Raw genomic sequence first — 19,573 nt, forward strand, 5'->3', positions numbered from 1 at the left:
GAACTCTAGATGGATACATAGAATTATGGTGACAGTGGTTAGTTACCCCCGGGAGGAGAGTTAAGTGTGGAGCAGCTTTTCCCTTATACTCTTTTGCATCTTTTAGGGTAGAACCGTATAAATCACTTCCTTCCATACAAACATAATCAATAATAATTTCTAAATTTATGATAATATGTAATAATAAATATTAATAATTTCTAAAATTATGAAGGGGTTGTTCAAGAGGCATCTCATGGGTCTGTTACTGTCAAATTAACATGGTTGAGGGAAAACAGCTTAAGTACTTGGTCAGTAAATGATACTTGTGGACTATGCAGGAGGAAGTTCTACTCAGTTGTCTAACATCGCTTGGGCTTTATGATCATTTTCTATTTTTAAAATTCTTTTATTTTCTTCCCGATTCAATTAACACGGTTTTATTTAGTGCCTACTCTCTGCCCAGTAGTGTCCTAGGAATTCTGGGAGATAAAAAAGAAGCCTTCATGAAGCAGTGTTAAAGTTCTTGCCAAATGGGGAGATCACAGTGGAAAGAGAGTTGTCTTGGAAGCAAAGCCTTGAATTGAGGATTGGAGAGAAACAGAAGGCTTAGACAAATGGAAGGGGGTGGGGGCCGCAGGTGCTCTGGCCAGGAGAAACAGCTTGATGCAGGCATTCAGGAGAAGAAAGAAATAAGATGATGGGAGAGGCTGAGGCCAGTTTAGAAAGGTCCTAAAGGTCAGGCAGAAAAGCTTAGCCTCGGGGGTCCATTGGGAGTGATAAACCCAAGGAAGATTTAAGCCTGGTATTAGCATGGAAGGAAGAGAGAGAACTGAGAAACTGGAAGCAAGACCACCCTTGTTGCAATAATCCGGATGTAAAATGAGGAGGGTTTGGATTAGAATGGGTGGGGGCATTGAGGAACAGAGGAAAGAGAGAATTCCTGAGACATTTCAAAGGAGGAAATACCACGTCCTGATGATAGGCTGGATGAGAAAGGGAGAAAAATCACACATAATTTCAATTTTTCTATCTTAGGAAACCAGAAAAGTGACTCATTTGCATGTCTCCTCACACAAACTGATCCCCCTCAGAATGTCCAGTTGAAATATCAACTACAAACAGAATCAATATATATTTTTTCCATTAGCAACACATGTAATCTTACTTCCTTTGAGCTGGGTGATCCAACCTGAACCTTGCCCAGGTTTTGCTCTTGGTAGCATTCTATGATAGCTCTCACCACTCAGGCCTTTTTTGTGCTGTGTATGTGTGTTTACCACCCACTAGACCAGAGTCTTCTGTGTGCAGGGATTATGACTTACGCATAGTCAGTACTCAGTAAGTGTCTGGTAATTGTTGAAAAAGAAAATGAGATTTAAAAGAGAAGTAATATAAAGCTTTCCAGAAACAACAGTATTTTTAAAAAATCATTTAAATTAAAATTTACATAATCAAAGTTTCTCTGCTGCAAACACTCAAACCACATGCCAAATAAAGATCAAATGCCCTGTTATGATGGCGTTAGGGTCACACAGTTTTATTCTTTGCCTTAAGTGTTGCAATACAGTAATAATGCAGTGTAATAATACTGTCTAGTATTAATCATTGCTAGTGCGGCCTAGAATTAAGTGAAACACTTCACACATTTTTAATACAAGTTACTGGATGGTGATTATCATTATTCCCATTTTATAGAGGTGGAAGCAGCCACAAAGAGGTTAGGACATTCGCACAAGGTCACCCAGCCAGTAGGTGTTGGCGTTGAGATTTGAACCCGGACAACTTGACCCAGAAGTCCCCATCTTTAATAGCCGTAACTTTGCATTGCGTATGCATACAGCTTTTTCTTGGAGACTGACACGGTATTTGAATCCTTTCTAGAAAAAGGGGACTTTCCCATCCAGTACTAATCAGTGGTTTTCCTCTTTCATGGGGTAGAACCTTAGACGTGGTAAGCATGGGAGGAAGCAATAGAATGTTTGAATCATTTTCAGAAATGCACAAGAGGAAAAACTCCAGCAATAGCAGTTCACAGACCACTTAACACAGGATTCAAAAACTCTTCACCTGGAACCGAACTAACATCCCTCTCCCCTTATTTTTATTAAAAGCCTTGCTTTATTTGGAAACTCTTAAAATAAGTGGTCATATGATTAAAAAAAGAAGAGGCGCGCCCCCTCCCCGGCGGCCGGGCGCAGCTGTCCGCGCCTCCCCCGCGCCCTGCCGCGCGCATTCCAACTCTCTGAGGTCACGGGCCGCCGCCGCCTCCCCGGATCCGTCCGCCCGGCCCAGGGGGAGGGACGCCTGGGCCCGGCTGCTCCGCAGTTCTGGCCGTGCGTCCTGTGCCCGTGCGTCGGTCTTCTGCTGCCCCGGCCCCGCGCTCTTTCTTTGTGCGGTGCTCCTCGCCGGCCGGTCCCACCTCCAGGCCTTTCCCCTTCCCGCGGCGGCCGCCGGACTCTGCCCAGGGGAATGGTCTGCGGGCCGAGATTTTGGAGACAGGAAGTGAGGCTTGCGAGCCCCATGAGCGCGCCGCGGTGCGGGCGCGGCTGTAGCGGCCGCGCGGCGGGACCCCGGGAGGCGGGCCGCTGAGCGGTGCGCGCGGCCCCGAGGATGCGGGAGCGGGAGCAGGTGAGGGCGCGGGGTCCCGGCCGGCGGGCGGAGGGCGGGCGCTCGGGCCCAGCGGGGGGGTGTGCCCGCCAGCCGAGACCCCGAGCGCGTCGGCCAGCGTAGGAGTCCTGGTGCACGGGTCCCGGCTACAGACCGATGGCAGGAGAGTAACAAAGAGAGAAGTTTTCCTTTTCCAGGTTCTTTCTGATCTACTTGAGCAATTTCTAAAGGGGGTCTTGAACGTCTGTTCTGAACTCCTGGGCTGATTGTTGCAGCTTAATTCTGGATCACGGTTTTAAAAGTCTTAGGCATATTTTTGCCTCTCGGAATTTGAAGTGCGAAATTTGCCAGATAACTTTGGCGAGAAGGGAGTAGGTAAGGACTGTTTGGTGATGACTTGTTTTGTTTTTGGAGTAAAGAGTGTTTACTCTGGAAAAAAAGAATTCTTGGGTCTGCAAATTCCGACTTTGTGATTTCTGCAAATCCTGATTAGACTGGCCGTTCTTGGCATACTCTTCTTATTTTCTTTTTTGCTGAGAAAGCCTTATAATAATAGCGTATGCTCTCAAACATTCAAAACGCTCAAGTGTGCTCCAAGTGACAACCGCTGTATGCCTAATAGTTACCGACAGGTTTTCTAAAGTGTCGGATGGATATGACAGTAATTTTACTCTGAAAATAGTTGTCTGTTTGGTTTCCAGGGCACTTTATTCTCTATTGTCTACGTTTACTCCGTTATTCTCTATTGTTACTACGATTGATTTAATGCTATAGATCTATGTATTACTCCAAAAATGTCTTGTACTCTCTTTTAGTGATTATTTTATTTTAAAGCATCATTGGCAAAATTACATACGAGGCTCTTAGTGGCAAGGGGGGGAACTACAGGATTCAGAGTTAAAGTGTATTTGAGAAACTTTTGAAAGGGGATGTGAAGAAAAAAACATTAAAATGAATTAACAAATATCTCAGACTGTCTTTTGAAAACTTGAACAGAATTTAATATGTATCTGTTTTCTGATTACATAACAGAATGGGTTTTGTAGTGAAACAAAGTATCTCCTAGTTTTTTCTTTCAAAGGCTAATTATGCATTGTTTAGTAGTTAGGTAATTTATAATTACAGATCCAACTACCTTTCAAATTATTGCGTATTATTTTACACCTAAAACACTCCCTAAAAAAAGCATCCTAAATTTCTACTCCTCTATTCAAACATTTATAACTTGAAGACATTTAGTAGCAAATATTGTACATAACTGAAAAGTTGTGTAAATCATTGATAATTTTGTAATTAAGTAGAACATTATTTTAACACAGTAGGTTTTATTAAATAAACAAAACCTTACTTTTTAAAAAAGTAGGTTTTATGGATAGGTCTTTGGGCCGAGATTTTGGGGGATGCACCTAATATACCCCCTCAACCTTTTCAATTTCATTATTTAATGTCTACCAAAGTAAAAAACACATTGGCTTTTATCACTGATGCTGTGAAACATTTCAAATCTCAGGGACAATTGAAAGTTTTGCTCTGCATTTGCTTAATCAGAGCTTAAGTTAATAATTAAGTTATATTGTGTCCTATCTAGTGCCTTCAAGGCATAGTTCTATCCTTGCAGTGAAGAAACGACCATATTTGAACACCCTTAATACAAATATTTATTTTTCCTCTGTATATGTGCCATATCGTTTCTTCATCTACACTGCTTAATCTGTCCTGTTTCCAGTTACCATAATTTGTATATAAAATTGAAATCCATCACCTCATCTCATGAAAGAGTATTTAGTATATATGTTATGTATATACAATATTTTCAAATTTATATAAGCACTACTGGCTCATTAGTCACTTTTCTAGTTAAAAGTATTAATGTTTTCATTTTTTGATTTTGTTTTTTTCATTCTGCCTCAACTGTCTATTAGGTTTGTACCCTGACAGAAGCAAAAAAAATATTGAAAACAACTAAGTGGAGACCGTATCGTTTATAGTGTTCATTTTCTATTTCCCTCCTTAGTGTGATGCTTTTACCTACAGAAGGCACTCAGCAAATGCTGTTCATTAACTGGGCTTTAGGTACCAGAGTTCCAGTTTTCGTTTTTTCCTCTGGCCTTCCTCTATTCCTTGCTTTTAACACTTATTTATTTATTTATTTATTCATTCATTCATTCATTCATTTATTTTCTTTCTGGGAATAACCAGAGCTCAAAAAAACAAAAAACCCAAACCCAAACAAACAAACAAAAAACCAGACAGAAACCTGGTTGGGTACTTTATATTAGAGATACAGCCAGCCCTGTATGTAATTATAGCACGCTTGTAATCTCCTTAAGGGCAGCAACGGCTTAGATTCGTCTTAGATTTCTCACAATGCCCATTAAACTGCGTTGTACTCAGATGCAATACACCGTTGAGGAATGGAATTACAAAATGTTAAGTTTGGGAAAACAGTGTAATAGCGAAACGCTATTTTCTAGCTCTGCCATCCCCCAGCCCCGAGTGCTCATCACGTCTGGGGCTGAGACACAGTCAGGAGACCGGAAAAGAGCACCGGGCAGGAAAGATCTGCGATCGATTCCCAGCTCTGCCCGTTTTAGTGTGAAGCTGAGAAAGCTGCTTCTCTCGAGGCTTCTTCGTGCGGTTCCCGAGCCAAGTTCAGGGTAACCAGCCCCCGCCGAGCCTCGCTGAACGATTCAGTCACAGGGGCAGCCTCTGCTCGAAGAAAACGGAGGGTGGGAACTATCCCGGGATTTAGGAAATATCCGGGATTTTGTCAATTCGTTTAGGGGGAAAGAAATCCAGCCAATGTAAAAATCCCCAGCTGCTCACGCACAATTTGCTTCAGCCCAGGAGTTACCATCGACAGGTGTGATTAAAAACGTAAATCGCGCATTTTGGAGTCCTGAGGCTGCAAACCGGGAATCAAACGGGCCGCGCCCACAACTCCACAGCCTGTGGGGGCTCGAGCTGGGTCCTTTAAAAGTTCCCTCCGGGAGCAGCCGGGCGGCACCATCCCTAGCGCGTCCGTCCGGAAACGCAGCGGCGGGTGAAGGGTTCCGGGGCTTCCGAAGCTGCACGTTGGCCAGGCAACGCCGCCTGCTCTTCTCCCGGGAGGACGCGGGAGGAGTCAGAGCCCCAGCTCCTCGCTGTTCCTTTCGCTGCATGGGCTTGCTGAGCCTCATCCTCCCTTCCTTAACCCAGGATGGCGTTTAAGGTCTCGCCCGCCCCGTCTTCTGGGCTCCGCTTAGGTGAAGGCCCACCGCCTCTTTAGGCGACCTTATCCGGAGAGGAGGGGGGGGCACACTTTTCAGAACTTCTTGCTTCTGGTGGTAATCCGATAACAAGTATTTGTAGGGTCTTTTGTCATTTGTTTATAAATCAATATTGTGACGTAACTATTTATAAACCTAAACGGCTCTACAAATGCTTGTTAAGCGCTTCACCTCCTTTGAACCGTGTGCACAGCTGCCGTATGTTAGAGGGGATTATTCCTCCCGTTTGGGTTCAGGGTTAATTTGCCTTTTGGGACTGAGACATGAACATAGCTCTTTTGGAGGTGTCTTGTAGTTATCTCACCTAAGGACTAAAGAACCCTGATGTTTGGCGTAATGAGGAATCAAAAAGAGTGAACTATGAAAAAACAAAACCATCTAAAATAGCAAGAGGACCACTAATGCTAGCTACTAAATTTGGGGGTTATAGGAGTGCCAGTCATTATCTCATTTAATCCTGAAGACAGCCACAGGTGGTGGTTACCACTGTTTGTAGGAATGAGTGACTGGTGGAGTCTGACCCAGGGTCTAATACAGCTCTGAGGATAAACTTCCCCACTGCCTCCCAGTTCCTCCTAATGCCTTCTTTTTCTAGAGGAGAGGGAAAGCTTATTTGGCTATAGCTTTACTGATGTTTATTTTGAAAAGCAAAGTCCAAAGCTGCCATCGTGCATGTAACCAGCGTGTTCCTCTTTCTTCAGCACTGGCGTGGATGCTCCCTTCACCTGGCCCTTGGAGACTCAGTTGCGTTTTGATGGCGGCAGCAGCTGCTGGGTGAGCAGCTGGAGACTGTACAGTACTCCTCCTGGCAGGAAAGGATCGCCCTCTTCCTCCGTCACCACCACTGCATTGGTGGCGGTGCTTTCCCTCTTTATCCCTCCACTCTTGAGAGAAGAAGATGCCACTGCCATTTGGATTGAAACTAAAACGCACCCGGCGCTACACAGTGTCCAGCAAGAGCTGCCTGGTTGCCCGGATCCAGCTGCTCAATAACGAGTTTGTGGAGTTCACACTATCTGTGGAGAGCACTGGCCAGGAGAGCCTGGAGGCCGTGGCCCAAAGACTAGAGCTGCGGGAGGTAAGCTGCAAAAAAGGCTGCCAGCTTCTCTGGCCTGCCTTTGCTCCTTACTTCTCAGCCACTGGAATGTGTGCTGGCCGTGGGTTCTCAAAGCATATTCTTGGCCATGATATCTAAGTTGAGCCAACAAGCCCACCTTCCCATGAGGAAGGAATAGATACAGAACAAGAGGTCTTTCCTTGGGGGGACCCCATAAGAGAATGAACAGTGCCTGAGTTTTGAAAATACATGTTTTCCCAAAATAATTCAAAATCAAATATGAATGCATTTTGAATGATGAAATTTCTGTTTTCTAATATAATTCCGAATGGGTTATCCTGATCGGGTACAACTTACTGACTTCATTCATTCATTCAACGTTCATTATTTTCCACAGACCAGGCCAAGATTCTAGAGACATATTGCCTGAGTTTGAATTCTGGTTTCCTCACCAACTAGTTGTTTAACCGTCGGTGAGTTTCGTGACCTCTCTGGGCTCCAGTTCTCTCATCTGAACTATGGAGATAAGAGTGGTGCCTAACCCTGAGTGGTGGTGTGAGTTAATGTGCATGTAAAACCAAGTTCTAATAACTAGATTGTTATAGTTATAATGAGGTTTGCCCTGGAAAACCCCTAATCTGGTCAGTAGGAAGTTGTGGAGTCTTCAAGTATCTACACAATATCTTAAATTTAAAATGCTGTGTAAGGCCTGTGAAGAATAGGGCCTTAATTAAACCTAGGACCCTTTCAGCCTTTTGCCACCTGGTTGTAGGGTAAGAGAAAGATGGAGAAACTGGTTATTCTACATAAATGCCTGAGTTATATTCCTAATAGGGAATCGCACTGATATTATAAAAAGTTCATAAAACGTCAGGAATAGATTAACCTTGCCTTTGATGACCATCCAGTCGTTTGATGATTCATATCGGAAACTTATTAAGTGCCAAGCACATATGTATTAGGAGTTGACCCTAGTGTTGACCAGTAAGAAAACAGGCCTGATCTGTGCTATAATAGGGGAAGTAGAGAGTGCTATAGACAGTAGGGAGGGGCAGCAAAGGAAAAACTTTCCAGGGCAAGTGATGTCTGAGCTGGCACCTGAAGGAGGGGGCAGGATGGTCCTATCGGGCTGGGAAAGACTTCCAGTAAAGGAACTGGACAGGGCCGGAGACATGAGGTAGGTGATCCACCTGGAGCCTGAAGTGGGGAGAGGAAAGGCTGAGGGGAGGGGCCGTGTAATTTGGGGTTTTTGTTCAAGGGTTTGGGCTTGTGCTGAAAGTAATAGGGAAGTTAGTGAAGGGTTTTTAAATGGAGGTGTGATATGATTGGTTGTTTTTTTTCCCGAAGAGTGAGCCCTCTGGAGATTGATTGGATAGGAGTAGTTGTGGTGCAGATCGTGGTTACCCAGATTTGGATGGGGATGGAGAGAAGTGCGTGGAATCTGGAGATACACTCAGTACCTACCTACCGAGTGCTGGGGAAGAGCTAGCCAGGGGTCGAGGTTGATATTCAGGTTTCCGGTAAATGATGGGGACTGTAACTGAGAAAGGAAACATAAAAGGAGGAGTAGGTTTGAGGGGACTAAGGGGAGGTGTGCGGTGAGTTGAGTTGTAGAAGTATTGACTTTGAGATGCCAATGGAGAGGCAGATGCAGGTCTGGACATCAGGTGAGAATCCGAGAGGTTTTGGAATCATCAGCCACGGTCAATTAATTAAAGCTGGGAGAGAGTATGAGGCTGTCCAGGAGAGAAAAAGAAGATGTAGCAGGACCCTCAGTGTTGAATAAGGGAAAGACAGCCTTGGAAGGAATCAGATGGAGCAGCCATAGAGGGAGAAGGAAACCAGGAGAGTCGGCCTCAGTGACGGCTCCTGCTTCCTTGCGTTTATTCCATCTTTTTTGCTTCCTTCACCCATTTTTCCTATTTTGGTTTCTTTTTCCTGTAATTTCTTTCTCATGCACCAGGTCTGCCTACAACCACTGCAGAGTCAACTTCTTGAGGAACTATGTGGTTAATTTATTTTTGTACCCAGAGTACAAGGCATGGGATGTCCTCAAAAAACACTGGGTGAACTGAACCCACAGACATTGGCTTCCTTCTCTGATAGTCAAGAAGTCCGGAGAAGCTGTTCTCCCTTGTTTGAGGTTATCAGACTCAGGAACAAGCAACTTCATGCAGCTAGGGGTATAGAACGAGACTGAATTTTAACAGAAGGGTCGAGTGCTTTGAGGGGGAACAGATGTGATCCCTAGAAAATGTCTTGCTCCTCGACAGGTCTGTCCCACCATTTCCAACGTTTAACGACAGTCATGGTTAGAAAGTTAGATTGTAGAGCAAACTTTTCAGAGTTTCAGAAGCTGTGCTCTATAGCATGTAAACAGAAAGCTCCAGCCTCAAGCCTAATCTTACGGAATGACTGTTCAGAAATAACCTGAGTCAGCAACACCTGTTCTGAGTTTGTGTCCATACATCACTTATGGGAATTGTAACAAGAGATACTGGCATTCTCCCATCAATCAAACTCAGAATTATCATAGCATATAGATTTGGCTGACAAGCTTTGCTACTGCCCAGATTTAAATTGGGGGAGAAAAATGTCTTTTCTTTTCTTGCTAATTGAATACTATTTCACATCTAAAATGACAATTAAAGGGTTATACAATAATACCATTGTAACGCTACACCCAGAGGCTTCAACTATATCGGCAGTATTTTTATTTCTTAAACTGGATGTGTGGGTATATGATGTTTGTCTTTCTTTTTTAATGTTGGGTATTTTATAATATACTAAGAAACTGAAAACAGAATGGTTAATAAATATGCTTATAGCCAATTTAGTTAATGTTAACTTTTTTTCTGAACTCACCGTATTTGAACTGTGCAAAGTGACTTTTATAAAGGGGAAAAAAATATCCTCATTGGAAAATGTTGCCGTTCGTTGTAGCAACAGCCTCTCAGATTGCTGTTGAAATTCTCTGCATATCATTCATTCTGAATTTCACAACACTTTTTCAAGAGAGGCTGTGAAAGTCTTTATAGAGTTTAAGGGGAATGAGAAAACTTTCTCTCTAATTTTGAAAGTATACATTATAGGGGTTTGATGGAGGTGTTGAGATAAGAGGGTGTCAGCTGGGCACAGCCACTCCCACAGGGCAGTGTCACCTTCATGGAAACAGCACAATCTAGAGTGAGGTGGTCAGGCTTAAAAACCTAATGTATCAGGGAATAAGACCTGTGTTACCCCAGCTCACTGAGAATGATACGTAAGTATAGTAATTAATGCCACGTTATGGAACTGCCAAGTGTCCCCAAGTATGTGTGCCCGCTGGCCAGGCTATGATCTCCCTGTAGGCAGGCCTCCTGGGAGCCAGAGCAAAGCAGAAGTTGCTTGGTGAGCATGGAATCAGAGAAGGGAGGTTGCCCTGAAAACCTTACATGTCTTCATAAGGGGAACTGTACTGCTTCCCAGACAAGTTCCTTTGAGTATCGTACCCTTTGGGGGCAGCGCTTAGGTGGGCACTGCCTCTATTTGCCTCTTGAGAAAGCTGTTTAACACAGTGGTTAAGACGTTTGCCAGTTGAATCAGAAACACCTTATTTGGACCTCAGTGCTGCCACTCATGAGTTGTGTGACTTTGGGCAAATTACTTAATTTCCCAAATCCACTGCTTTTTACCTGTAAATTAGGGATGATTATAGTATGTGCTTGATGATGGTTGTGAGGAGTCTATGTTAAATGTAAAACATTTAGCAGAGGACCTGGCATTTCAGAAACTCTCAATTAGTGTTCCTCTTCATTGCTGTTATGATTTGTGACTCCCATTTCCATGTTGTGGTGACCACCCGGCTTCTCTTCAAATTAACAAATATCTTTTGTTTCTTCCTTTTCCTAAGAGAACACATGCTTGTTTATAAAATGCTCTTATAATCCAAACACGTATAGTGGCCACTTCTTACATTACTAAATTGTTAAATTTTTAGTATACCATTGTAATTTAGCCTCTTAGTCATATTTGACCCTCTATTTTGATGCTAGCTGAAATTAAATTGTACAATGTCACTGCCTCATTGCCCTCAAAAAACATCTTCAGTGGGGTTTCTACTTCGTTATTCACCGATTTCGTCTGTCTTGCCCTCAATCTAACTCCTAGGATTAAAACAACAACAAAAAAAAGTTTTATGAAATTTTGGATTAAGGTTTTATATTTTTTCTTTTAGGGTATGTCTTTCTCAATAATCCTTTTAAGATCTTATATTTTGTTTAATAATCAAATTTTTATCTTGTTGTCATGGGTTTTAATTATACTCATTGCAAACTATTATTTCTTGTATAGGTTGCTTTCCTTTATCTTTATGTCCTTATTCAGCTTAAGTTGATAGGTAGGCAGATGGAGTTTTTTTAAAAAAGCTTTGAAATCTCCAGTTAGGAAACAGGGAAGTTATAAAACCCCGAAAGCCTTTTGAAGGTAACTTTTTCATGTTTTCGCTATGCTACATCATGTATTAGTTTTACAACGTAAATTTTAGAGGGCAGCTTTTTTTCCAGCTATTACTGAGTGTTTCTTGTGTGTAGAGGGGAAGGTGGACCCGTTTCGTTGTCTACACACATGGAGTACACACGTAACTACAATATTGATGCTGAGATCAATACTCTGCCTCCCTAAAATGATCTCCAAAGCATTTTGTTGAATAAGGTGGAAAGTCTAGCATAATGTAGAAGTTCTTACTTTGGCCTTTCATTTTAAAATTATAAGCTTTGGCGTTTGGTTGCTCTCTGTGGTATAGCACAGATCTACTGAAAATGTTTTAAAAATTGTATTTGAAATGTATCACACATATGTCAAGTTTTTATTCCTTAGCATCTAAGCTCCATCAGAAGGGAACTGTTCTATTGCCATTGACTGGAATAGTGCATTGTACCTTACTGTACATACATAGTTGCTGAATAAATGTTTACTTAGTTTTAAAATTGAGCTGTTTCTTTTTTTTTGAATTTAGATTGATAAGCATGGAAAGCAGTTCTGTTACGTCAGCCTTTATTCATTCTATGATTTTATTTCCTGGAGAAAGTTGAACATTTACAAAGCTTTGAACACAGGTGGAAAAGCACCTTTTTCTTTAGACTTTTATTTCTTTTTCACTTTGGGGCTTCTTTTGAAACACTTAGAAAATGATCTCCTTTTAGTGACTCCCTGAGGTAAGATTGCTGTATCAAGGGGAGTGTCAGCTTTTCTGAAGTTCAAACAGATTCTTCTCATAGTGTTTTCTGGCCGATGAGGAAATTTTTTGGCTAAGGGATTTGTTGGAATAGAGAGGAATAATAAAGCATATATTGCAAGCCCTTACTCTCAAGCGCAACTTTAGAAAGTGTTCTTGGCCGTCAGAGCGTTTTATTTTAAATTAGTGTCTCAGGTATTCCAAATATCCACTGACCTTATCTTGACTGTTACCTGAGTAGACCTCAAGAATTTCATGCGCATTTCCTTCTGTGCTAGCTGTTTTCATTTGGATTCTAAAAATAGCTGAAATATGTGTAAAGTAAAAGTGCAAACTTTTTAACCTTTTGGGCTGAGTAGTTATTCATCTAGATATGTATGTTATAAACCTGGTAAGATTGACGTGTAGATGTGGATCAGTAAATATCTTTAGTTAGATCTGCTGGACCATCTGAAGCAAATATAAATCGTATATTGGCCTCTTCATCTAGATAAAGAAATCTTTCAAAGTTCAAAACCAGTTATGAATGGGCAAGGATTTTTTTCTTGATTTTTGGATTATCTGTTATTTTTCCTCATTTGATCTAGATAATTAAGGACCAGCCATATAAATAAGTAGAGGAATTATACATACAACGATGGAGATATGCATTTTAGAATAACGATTATATCATCATACAAGTTATTACAGAATTTGGAAACCTGTTTACTTAAAGAAATAGAATATTATTTCAAACTTCACCTCATTTCTAATAAATGTAAGGGTAATAGTCTTAGGTGTTAGAATCCCAGTATTGAATTTTTCTCCTACGAGACATTAGGGATGTCCGTGGATCCTTTCACCAACAATCTGCCATGATAGTGTAGTCTCACGACCATAAGGAATTAAGCGTGAACCTGCTCATATGAGGAGGTTTGTGAGTTAAGTTACAAAATGGCGGACATAGGGAACTGACGGTGTTTTGGGGGCTCTAAATTCTGTCCCTGTCCATGGTGTATATGGTGTATAAAGATTTCATTCTTTATAATACTAGAAGCTTTAACATCTTGCTGCTGTCCTCCTCCTGGGTGGGTGAAGGTTGTTGTGCTGGAAGCTTAACATGCCTTATCTCGTTTAATCCGCACAGTGAGTTAGGCATTATCTTTTCCATTTTAAAATGAGGAAACTGAAGTTCTGAAAAATTGGGTGATTTGCTCCACTAATCTGGGTGATCACACAGCTGATAAGCAAAAGAACCAGAATTTGAGTTTGTAGCTGTCAGGCTTGTGCTTGATCTTTGACTTTTAGAGGGGTCATGGACCCCTTTGACAATCTGATGCAAATGCAGAACTTTGCATACAATTTCAGGTGGTTAATGGATACTGCCTTCCCGTTCTGAGCTGAGGCTATGGGCCTAGAAGCCTCTTGGATGAGGCAATCTTTCCCGTTTTCTCAGTTTAACAGATTCTTCCCTAATCTTTCTTTCGTCAAAATGAAGGTGCTTGTAGGATGGAATATTTGTGAGCAGTTCAAGACCTTCATATTCTAAAGAGAATAACTTGCCTCTGAAGTATACTCCGCCCCCTCCTTCTCCCACATATACCCTTTTTGAATGGCTTCTATCTTCAGATCTCAAGAAAGGCCATTTGGAGTATTCAGTTCCTCTCTGGGACAACTTACTGTTAAGGGAAAAAGCTCCTTTTGAGGAGGAAAGGCAGGAGGTTCATTGCACCTCCTATGGTAGGTCCACGTCTGTCTTCCCTACCAGACGGCACCTTTGTGCCCTCCTAGCAGTAGGTGTGTGACAGTTCTCCCGTGAATGAATGGATGCCTCATGCTTCCTTTATGCATTAACCAAATTCCCTGGCCAGTCCCTGGCCATACACACCCTACCTGAACATTTTCTTTCTATCAACGAGGCCTTTGCTCCTAACACTTTCTTAACAACATGCTGGCGTCTTAATTTGTGGGGGCAGAATTATGCTTCGAGACCGCGTTTGCCAGCAGTTTATTTCACACAGATTCCCTGCGGGAATTTCACAAGCCAACAGAATACAGGATAATGTCGCTTAGTAAGCCAATAAAGAAATAACATACTCCAAAGCAATGATAGATTAATAACACTGTTCTTTCAGGGAAGGGGAGATGAAAGGAATAAAGTCTAAATTTAGGTGAGGTGTACCTTTTACACGCTGGTACTTAGTTTGGCCAACTAAGAGCTGATACCCAACTGCCAGTGCAACAGTAAAAGTCCCTTGTTGCTAGAGCACGTTGCTGGGGAACGGAAGCACAGTGTTGATGGGTAAGACCTTCTTCTTTGCGGGGCCCCTGCACGATATTCGACATTTGCTACTTTCAGTAAGTGTCACCTTTGCCATGGCAAGAGTTAATGCCCCAAAGGTCTTTGGAGAGCTATTTAGATCAGCAAAGGGTAGCCTCACCCAGACCGCGTACTCTCCAATAGTCCTCACAAACTCTTGGTATGTATAGTCCAAATGCCCCCTTGCCATAGTTGTTTCTTCAGTGTTCTGAGTGATAAGCCCCAGCGGCACCCCTCAGCAACTGACCTACTGAGTGCTTCTCAAGGACAACAGTGATAAATGAGATGAGGATATCCTGACACCGCTCACACTCTCATATCAAAACAACTTTGCTTATAAAAACTACTTCATTCTTCGATCAAAACAACTCCATTCTTTTTTTTTTAATTAATTAATTAATTTATTTATTTATTTATTTTTTATTGGGGAAGAGGAACAGGACTTTGTTGGGGAACAGTGTGTACTTCCAGGCCTTTTTTCCAAGTCAAGTTGTTGTCCTTTCAGTTTTTTAGTTGTGGAGGGCGCAGCTCAGCTCCAGGTCCAGTTGCCGTTGCTAGTTGCAGGGGGCGCAGCCCACCATCCCTTGCGGGACTCGAGGAATTGCACTGGCAGCCTTGTGGTTGAGAGCCCACTGGCCCATGTGGGAATCGAACCGGCAGCCTTCGGAGTTAGGAGCACGGAGCTCTAACCGCCTGAGCCACCGGGCCGTCCCAAAACAACTCCATTCTTAAAAACAATTTCTTTTTTTTGTCATAGACAAGTGGATTTGAAATCATATCAAACTGATACACAACAGCTGCTTTAGAAAATATTTTCCTATTTGGTTCTTCAAGCAGTTTGTTCATAAATAAATGTCACTTAGATTTATCATTTAATGAACTGATGGGATATCCAGAGTTAGTTAAAAAAAATCTTTTTAACAGATCAGGCATTTAATTAGATTCTTCTTAAGAAATTTGGAACACCAGTTTGTAAGGATAAACCCACCATTTGTGAGACAAACAGGGAGGTAGACCTGGAACTGAGGAGCAGCTTTGATTTTTGCAGAATTGGCGAGTTCAAGACTTTCTGATCAGCTTTGCACTGCTCTGTAATCTCGTATTTCTCTTTCTCTGTGTTGAAGATCTCACCCTCCTGGTGTCTGGGCTTGTACAGCTTCTTCGTGAAGCATCACTAAGATGTCTATGAATTCTCACGCCACTGACATCAGTTTTGGTGGAGGTGGCGATGACACATTTCTGGTGTGTTCTATGCAGAGGAACTCGATTGGAGGAGGGAGGTCCAGTCACAAGTGGCGAGCCACTGCTCAGCTGCTTCAGGAAAACCACCTTCTTGCCTCTGTGGCGCCCAGTGACGATGATCAGAATGGTCCCGGAAGCGATGCTGGCCCCGGAAGCGATGCTGGCCCCAGGTTTTCTCACCTGCTGACCGAAGGGTTTCTTGCCGTGACTCAGCCGCTTTCGAGGCACGTCTTCAGCAGGATAGTATCTGGGCCTTTTGCGAAGTTTAACTACTCTGGTGTCACCATTCTTGTCGCCACCAACTGGTTTTGGTTTTGTAACAGTGACAAGAACGTTCTCCTTTTTCTTTTCAATCCTGGATTTAGCTGCTGAATACTTACTCATGTCCATGGCCTTTCAGGAACACACAGCCGATCGGGAACACCCACAGCTTCCTCTGACCAGGACAGGGTTTCCCCTGCGGTGGGGCTTCCCCACCTGAGGCGTTTTGGCCTGGAGGTCACTCTTCTTAACCCTGCCACCAGCATCAGCCTGCTTGATTCAGGTTTCTTCTCCTTCGTGCCCAGATTCTCAGCTTTTTCACCCATGATCTTGCGAGATGGGCAAGAGCCAATTTAAATTTTTAAGAATTAACTTAAGATGCTAATTTCACTAGAAGAAATTGCATGTCACAAATTCTGTATGAGAAGTAGCAGCATATGGTGGAAATAACGTTACAATCAAGGGTTTGTGCCATTTCTGTAGTAGATTACCCACATGAGATCATTAAGTGTGCGGTATAAATAGGACAGAGTAATTGTGTTATTTTTGAACAAGCTTAAACTGAGCAGGGTAAGAAAGTAACACAAGTAATTTCATGCTGGGTGGCAGCAACTTATTTTCTTTGTGAATATAAAACCAACTTGTCTTTGCTGAGTTCTGTTACGATTATTTGATCGTGTCAGCTTTTGACTTGATTAATTTCAACGTTAAGTGAATTTTCAGCAGACTGAACTTTGTACCATTAAATTCAACTGCAGTTGGCAAAGCAGGAGTTTGTAGGCAACAAGGCAGAGTTTTGGTGCCAGATGGACTTGTGTTCAAACCACTCACACTACTTTTGTGACTGACTGAGGGAAACCAATTTAACTTCTCTGGATTTGATTTCTTTCATATGTTGATGGGGTTGCATGTGATAGTAAGAATGGTAGCTATTCATGGGGTACTGACCTTATTGCCAGGCATTGTGCTGGATGCTTTACATGCTTTCATTTAACCCTGAGTGTAATGACTTCCTTCCTCCTCCTGCTGTCTCAGTGGTAGAGTACACCAAAGCAGGGCATTGTCTGACCTGGCGAGGCCTGATGAGGGACACTTCTGAACTGGCAACAATGTTTCCTTAGTGAAGAGTTATTTTTTTCTCTAGTCATTTCCCTTTTTTTTTTTCATCATGTAAATTTGTTCATTAATTGGAATAATTTACTGAGAAAAAAATGGATTGGAGAAAAGTGACTTGAGGTGTTATTTTAATTTTTATTAAAGTTATTGGGGGTAACATTGGTTAATAACATTATATAAATTTCAGGTGTACAACTTTATAAAACGACATCTGTATACTCTATTGTGTGCTCGCCACCTGAAATCCAGTCTCCTTCTGAGGTTTCATTAAGTGAGCCAATTATATCAAAGCTACAGCCCTGGGAATTAAGATATGCACTGTAACATCCTTTCTTTCTCCCAAAGTTTGGTGTGAATTATCTTGAAAATAACCTTAATTCTGATTCATAATTGTAAGAACTGTAGGTGCATATTTTGCACTTACAGATAATATTTAGACAAGTGCATATTTGAGTTGCCTGCATTTTTATTACTGGCACCTGTTTTGAAGTGAAACTTACATTTGAATAGTTCCTTAAGAATAAGAATACTTACAAATTTTATATCACACTGATAACAGAAAGAATAATGAAGCATGTTTAATAATGAAGACTGTCAAAAATGATATATTATCTATATATATATATAACATCTCTCACCCCCACCCCCACCAAAATGTAGACTTCACGGTCACTACTGTTACCTCAGGCATGACTGGGGCAACCAGTCAGTGACAGCCTCCAACTAGAATTCAGGTCTTTTAGCTCCAGGTTTTGCACTTCTCCCTCAACAACACACTACTTTTCCACCGAGCCATTGCCATTTTCTAAAGTAAAGCAATCCAAGTGTTGGTATTTCCTAATAATGTATTTTAGAGGGAAAAGAGAAAGAAAAGTTACGAAAGTGAAAGCCCTGTTAGTGAAGGAAGAATTTAGGTGTGGAATTTCCTATACCGATGAAGATGTAATATGAAATTTTATACTATTTATGGGGACCTGAAAACTGTGATACTAAGAGCTAATATTACTCGAGCGCTTATTGCATGTGACACACTCTTCTAAGTGCTTTAAATGTTTTCACTTCTTTTGATCCTCAACAATCCTGTGAGTGAGGCGCTATTATACTCATCTCCATTTTACAGGTGGGTAAATTGAGAGGTGTTAGGTGACTTGCTCATGGGGACATGGCAGAAACCACAACTGAAGTAGTTCTCTGTCTCCTTGGTTGACATCTTTCTTCCCAATAGGTAACCCTGGGCCAGTGACAGGTGTCCCGCCACGGATCTGGTGCTCTTAAGGACAGTCTGGTATATTGCAGCCTCCCAAATCTGATGGAGGTTAAGGACCCTTGAGATATGTGTTACCATTTATTTTAATTACTACAATTGACTCCCTTGCTTCAAATATGTTTTTGAAGTCACATCAGGCAAAGAAAGATAAGACTGAGAAGAAAGATGAATCACGACTGGGCCAGCAAAGCACCGGCGGGAGTGCCTCAGTGCTGAGGGCAGAGCTCTTTGATAGGAAGCCTTTTGTGAGCTTGTTCCCTGGCAGAGTGGGAAGTATCAGGCTGATGAAATATAGCCCAGAGAGTCCCCTGCTGAGAGATTGTCCAAAGCAATATCTGGTTGCACTGCTATTGGAACTTGGGGGCTTCTAGAGTCAGAATCTGCATCCAAACAAGAAAACATGGGCGACCCAGTGAGCCCATTGAAGTTCTTGCTGCCATTCTTGGTGGAGCAGGATCACTGTGATTTACGTGCTGTGCACACAGGTCTGTTTCCACCTGTACAGCAGTACACACCACTGAAGTGTTTCCATGCTGCCATCTGTGAATTGTGGGCATGGGAACAGGACACTATACATTGTTCCACTTTTAATTCCTGTTCTGCAGGTCATGATTTTATCATTTAACCTTTGTTTTTTTCAGTGAGATTTTTATCGTTCTATTCCTTGAATATAGGGTATTATGAATAGAGGATGATTCCTATTATCTTTAAAAAAGATTTTATTGGGGAAGGGGAACAGGACTTTATTGGGGAACAGTGTGTACTTCCAGGATTTTTTCCAATGTGGGAATCGAACCCACAGCCCCATTGCCCAGAGCTCGCGCTCTAACCAACTGAGCCACCCGTCCGCCCCTGGTTCCTATTATCCTTGATAGCACGTACATATTTATGGCTAGTTCTTCCTATTCTACTTTTAAATATAATGAAAATATCTTGTCTTATGTATTTTTAAGTCGCACTTCTTGGAATAAAATGTGACTGGTGTGATGGTATTTAAACAATTAAAAAAAGTGAGTGTATATTTCTGAGTTATGTACGCTCCATGACTTGGTCCTCAGTGAGGAACATAGTTTAAAAGGAAATCTATTAAAACCGTAAGTGTGCCCTTTGTTAAATGGAACTTTATATTATTAATAAAAAGGGAAAAATAGCTTTTTTATATTAAAAAAGGAAACAGCTTTACTGTTTCCTTGGAGCATTTGTATACATGGATGAAGTATATGCTATAACCAGAAAACCACCGTGTAAATATGTGGAG

The 19,573-nt window shown here is 41.9% G+C and overlaps 1 protein-coding gene across 3 annotated transcripts in view; it reads left to right on the top strand.

The window, feature by feature from the left end:
- Positions 1-2,272: 2,272 nt before the first annotated feature.
- Positions 2,273-19,573, top strand: part of PTPN21 (protein tyrosine phosphatase non-receptor type 21) — a 68,011-nt gene continuing 50,710 nt past the window's right edge. The window contains exons 1-2 of one of the 3 annotated variants that reach the window (XM_033108761.1): positions 2,273-2,610; positions 6,560-6,936. In XM_033108761.1, coding sequence (XP_032964652.1) covers positions 6,757-6,936 — 180 coding nt within the window. In that variant the 5' untranslated portion in view covers positions 2,273-2,610; positions 6,560-6,756. Of the gene's footprint in view, positions 2,611-2,709; positions 2,965-5,680; positions 5,835-6,559; positions 6,937-19,573 lie in introns of those variants that run through there. The other 2 variants (XM_033108763.1, XM_033108764.1) reach the window with 2 other exon arrangements.

The sequence above is a fragment of the Rhinolophus ferrumequinum genome, chromosome 6, assembly GCF_004115265.2.
Source record: "Rhinolophus ferrumequinum isolate MPI-CBG mRhiFer1 chromosome 6, mRhiFer1_v1.p, whole genome shotgun sequence".
NCBI classification, from domain to species: domain Eukaryota; kingdom Metazoa; phylum Chordata; class Mammalia; order Chiroptera; family Rhinolophidae; genus Rhinolophus; species Rhinolophus ferrumequinum.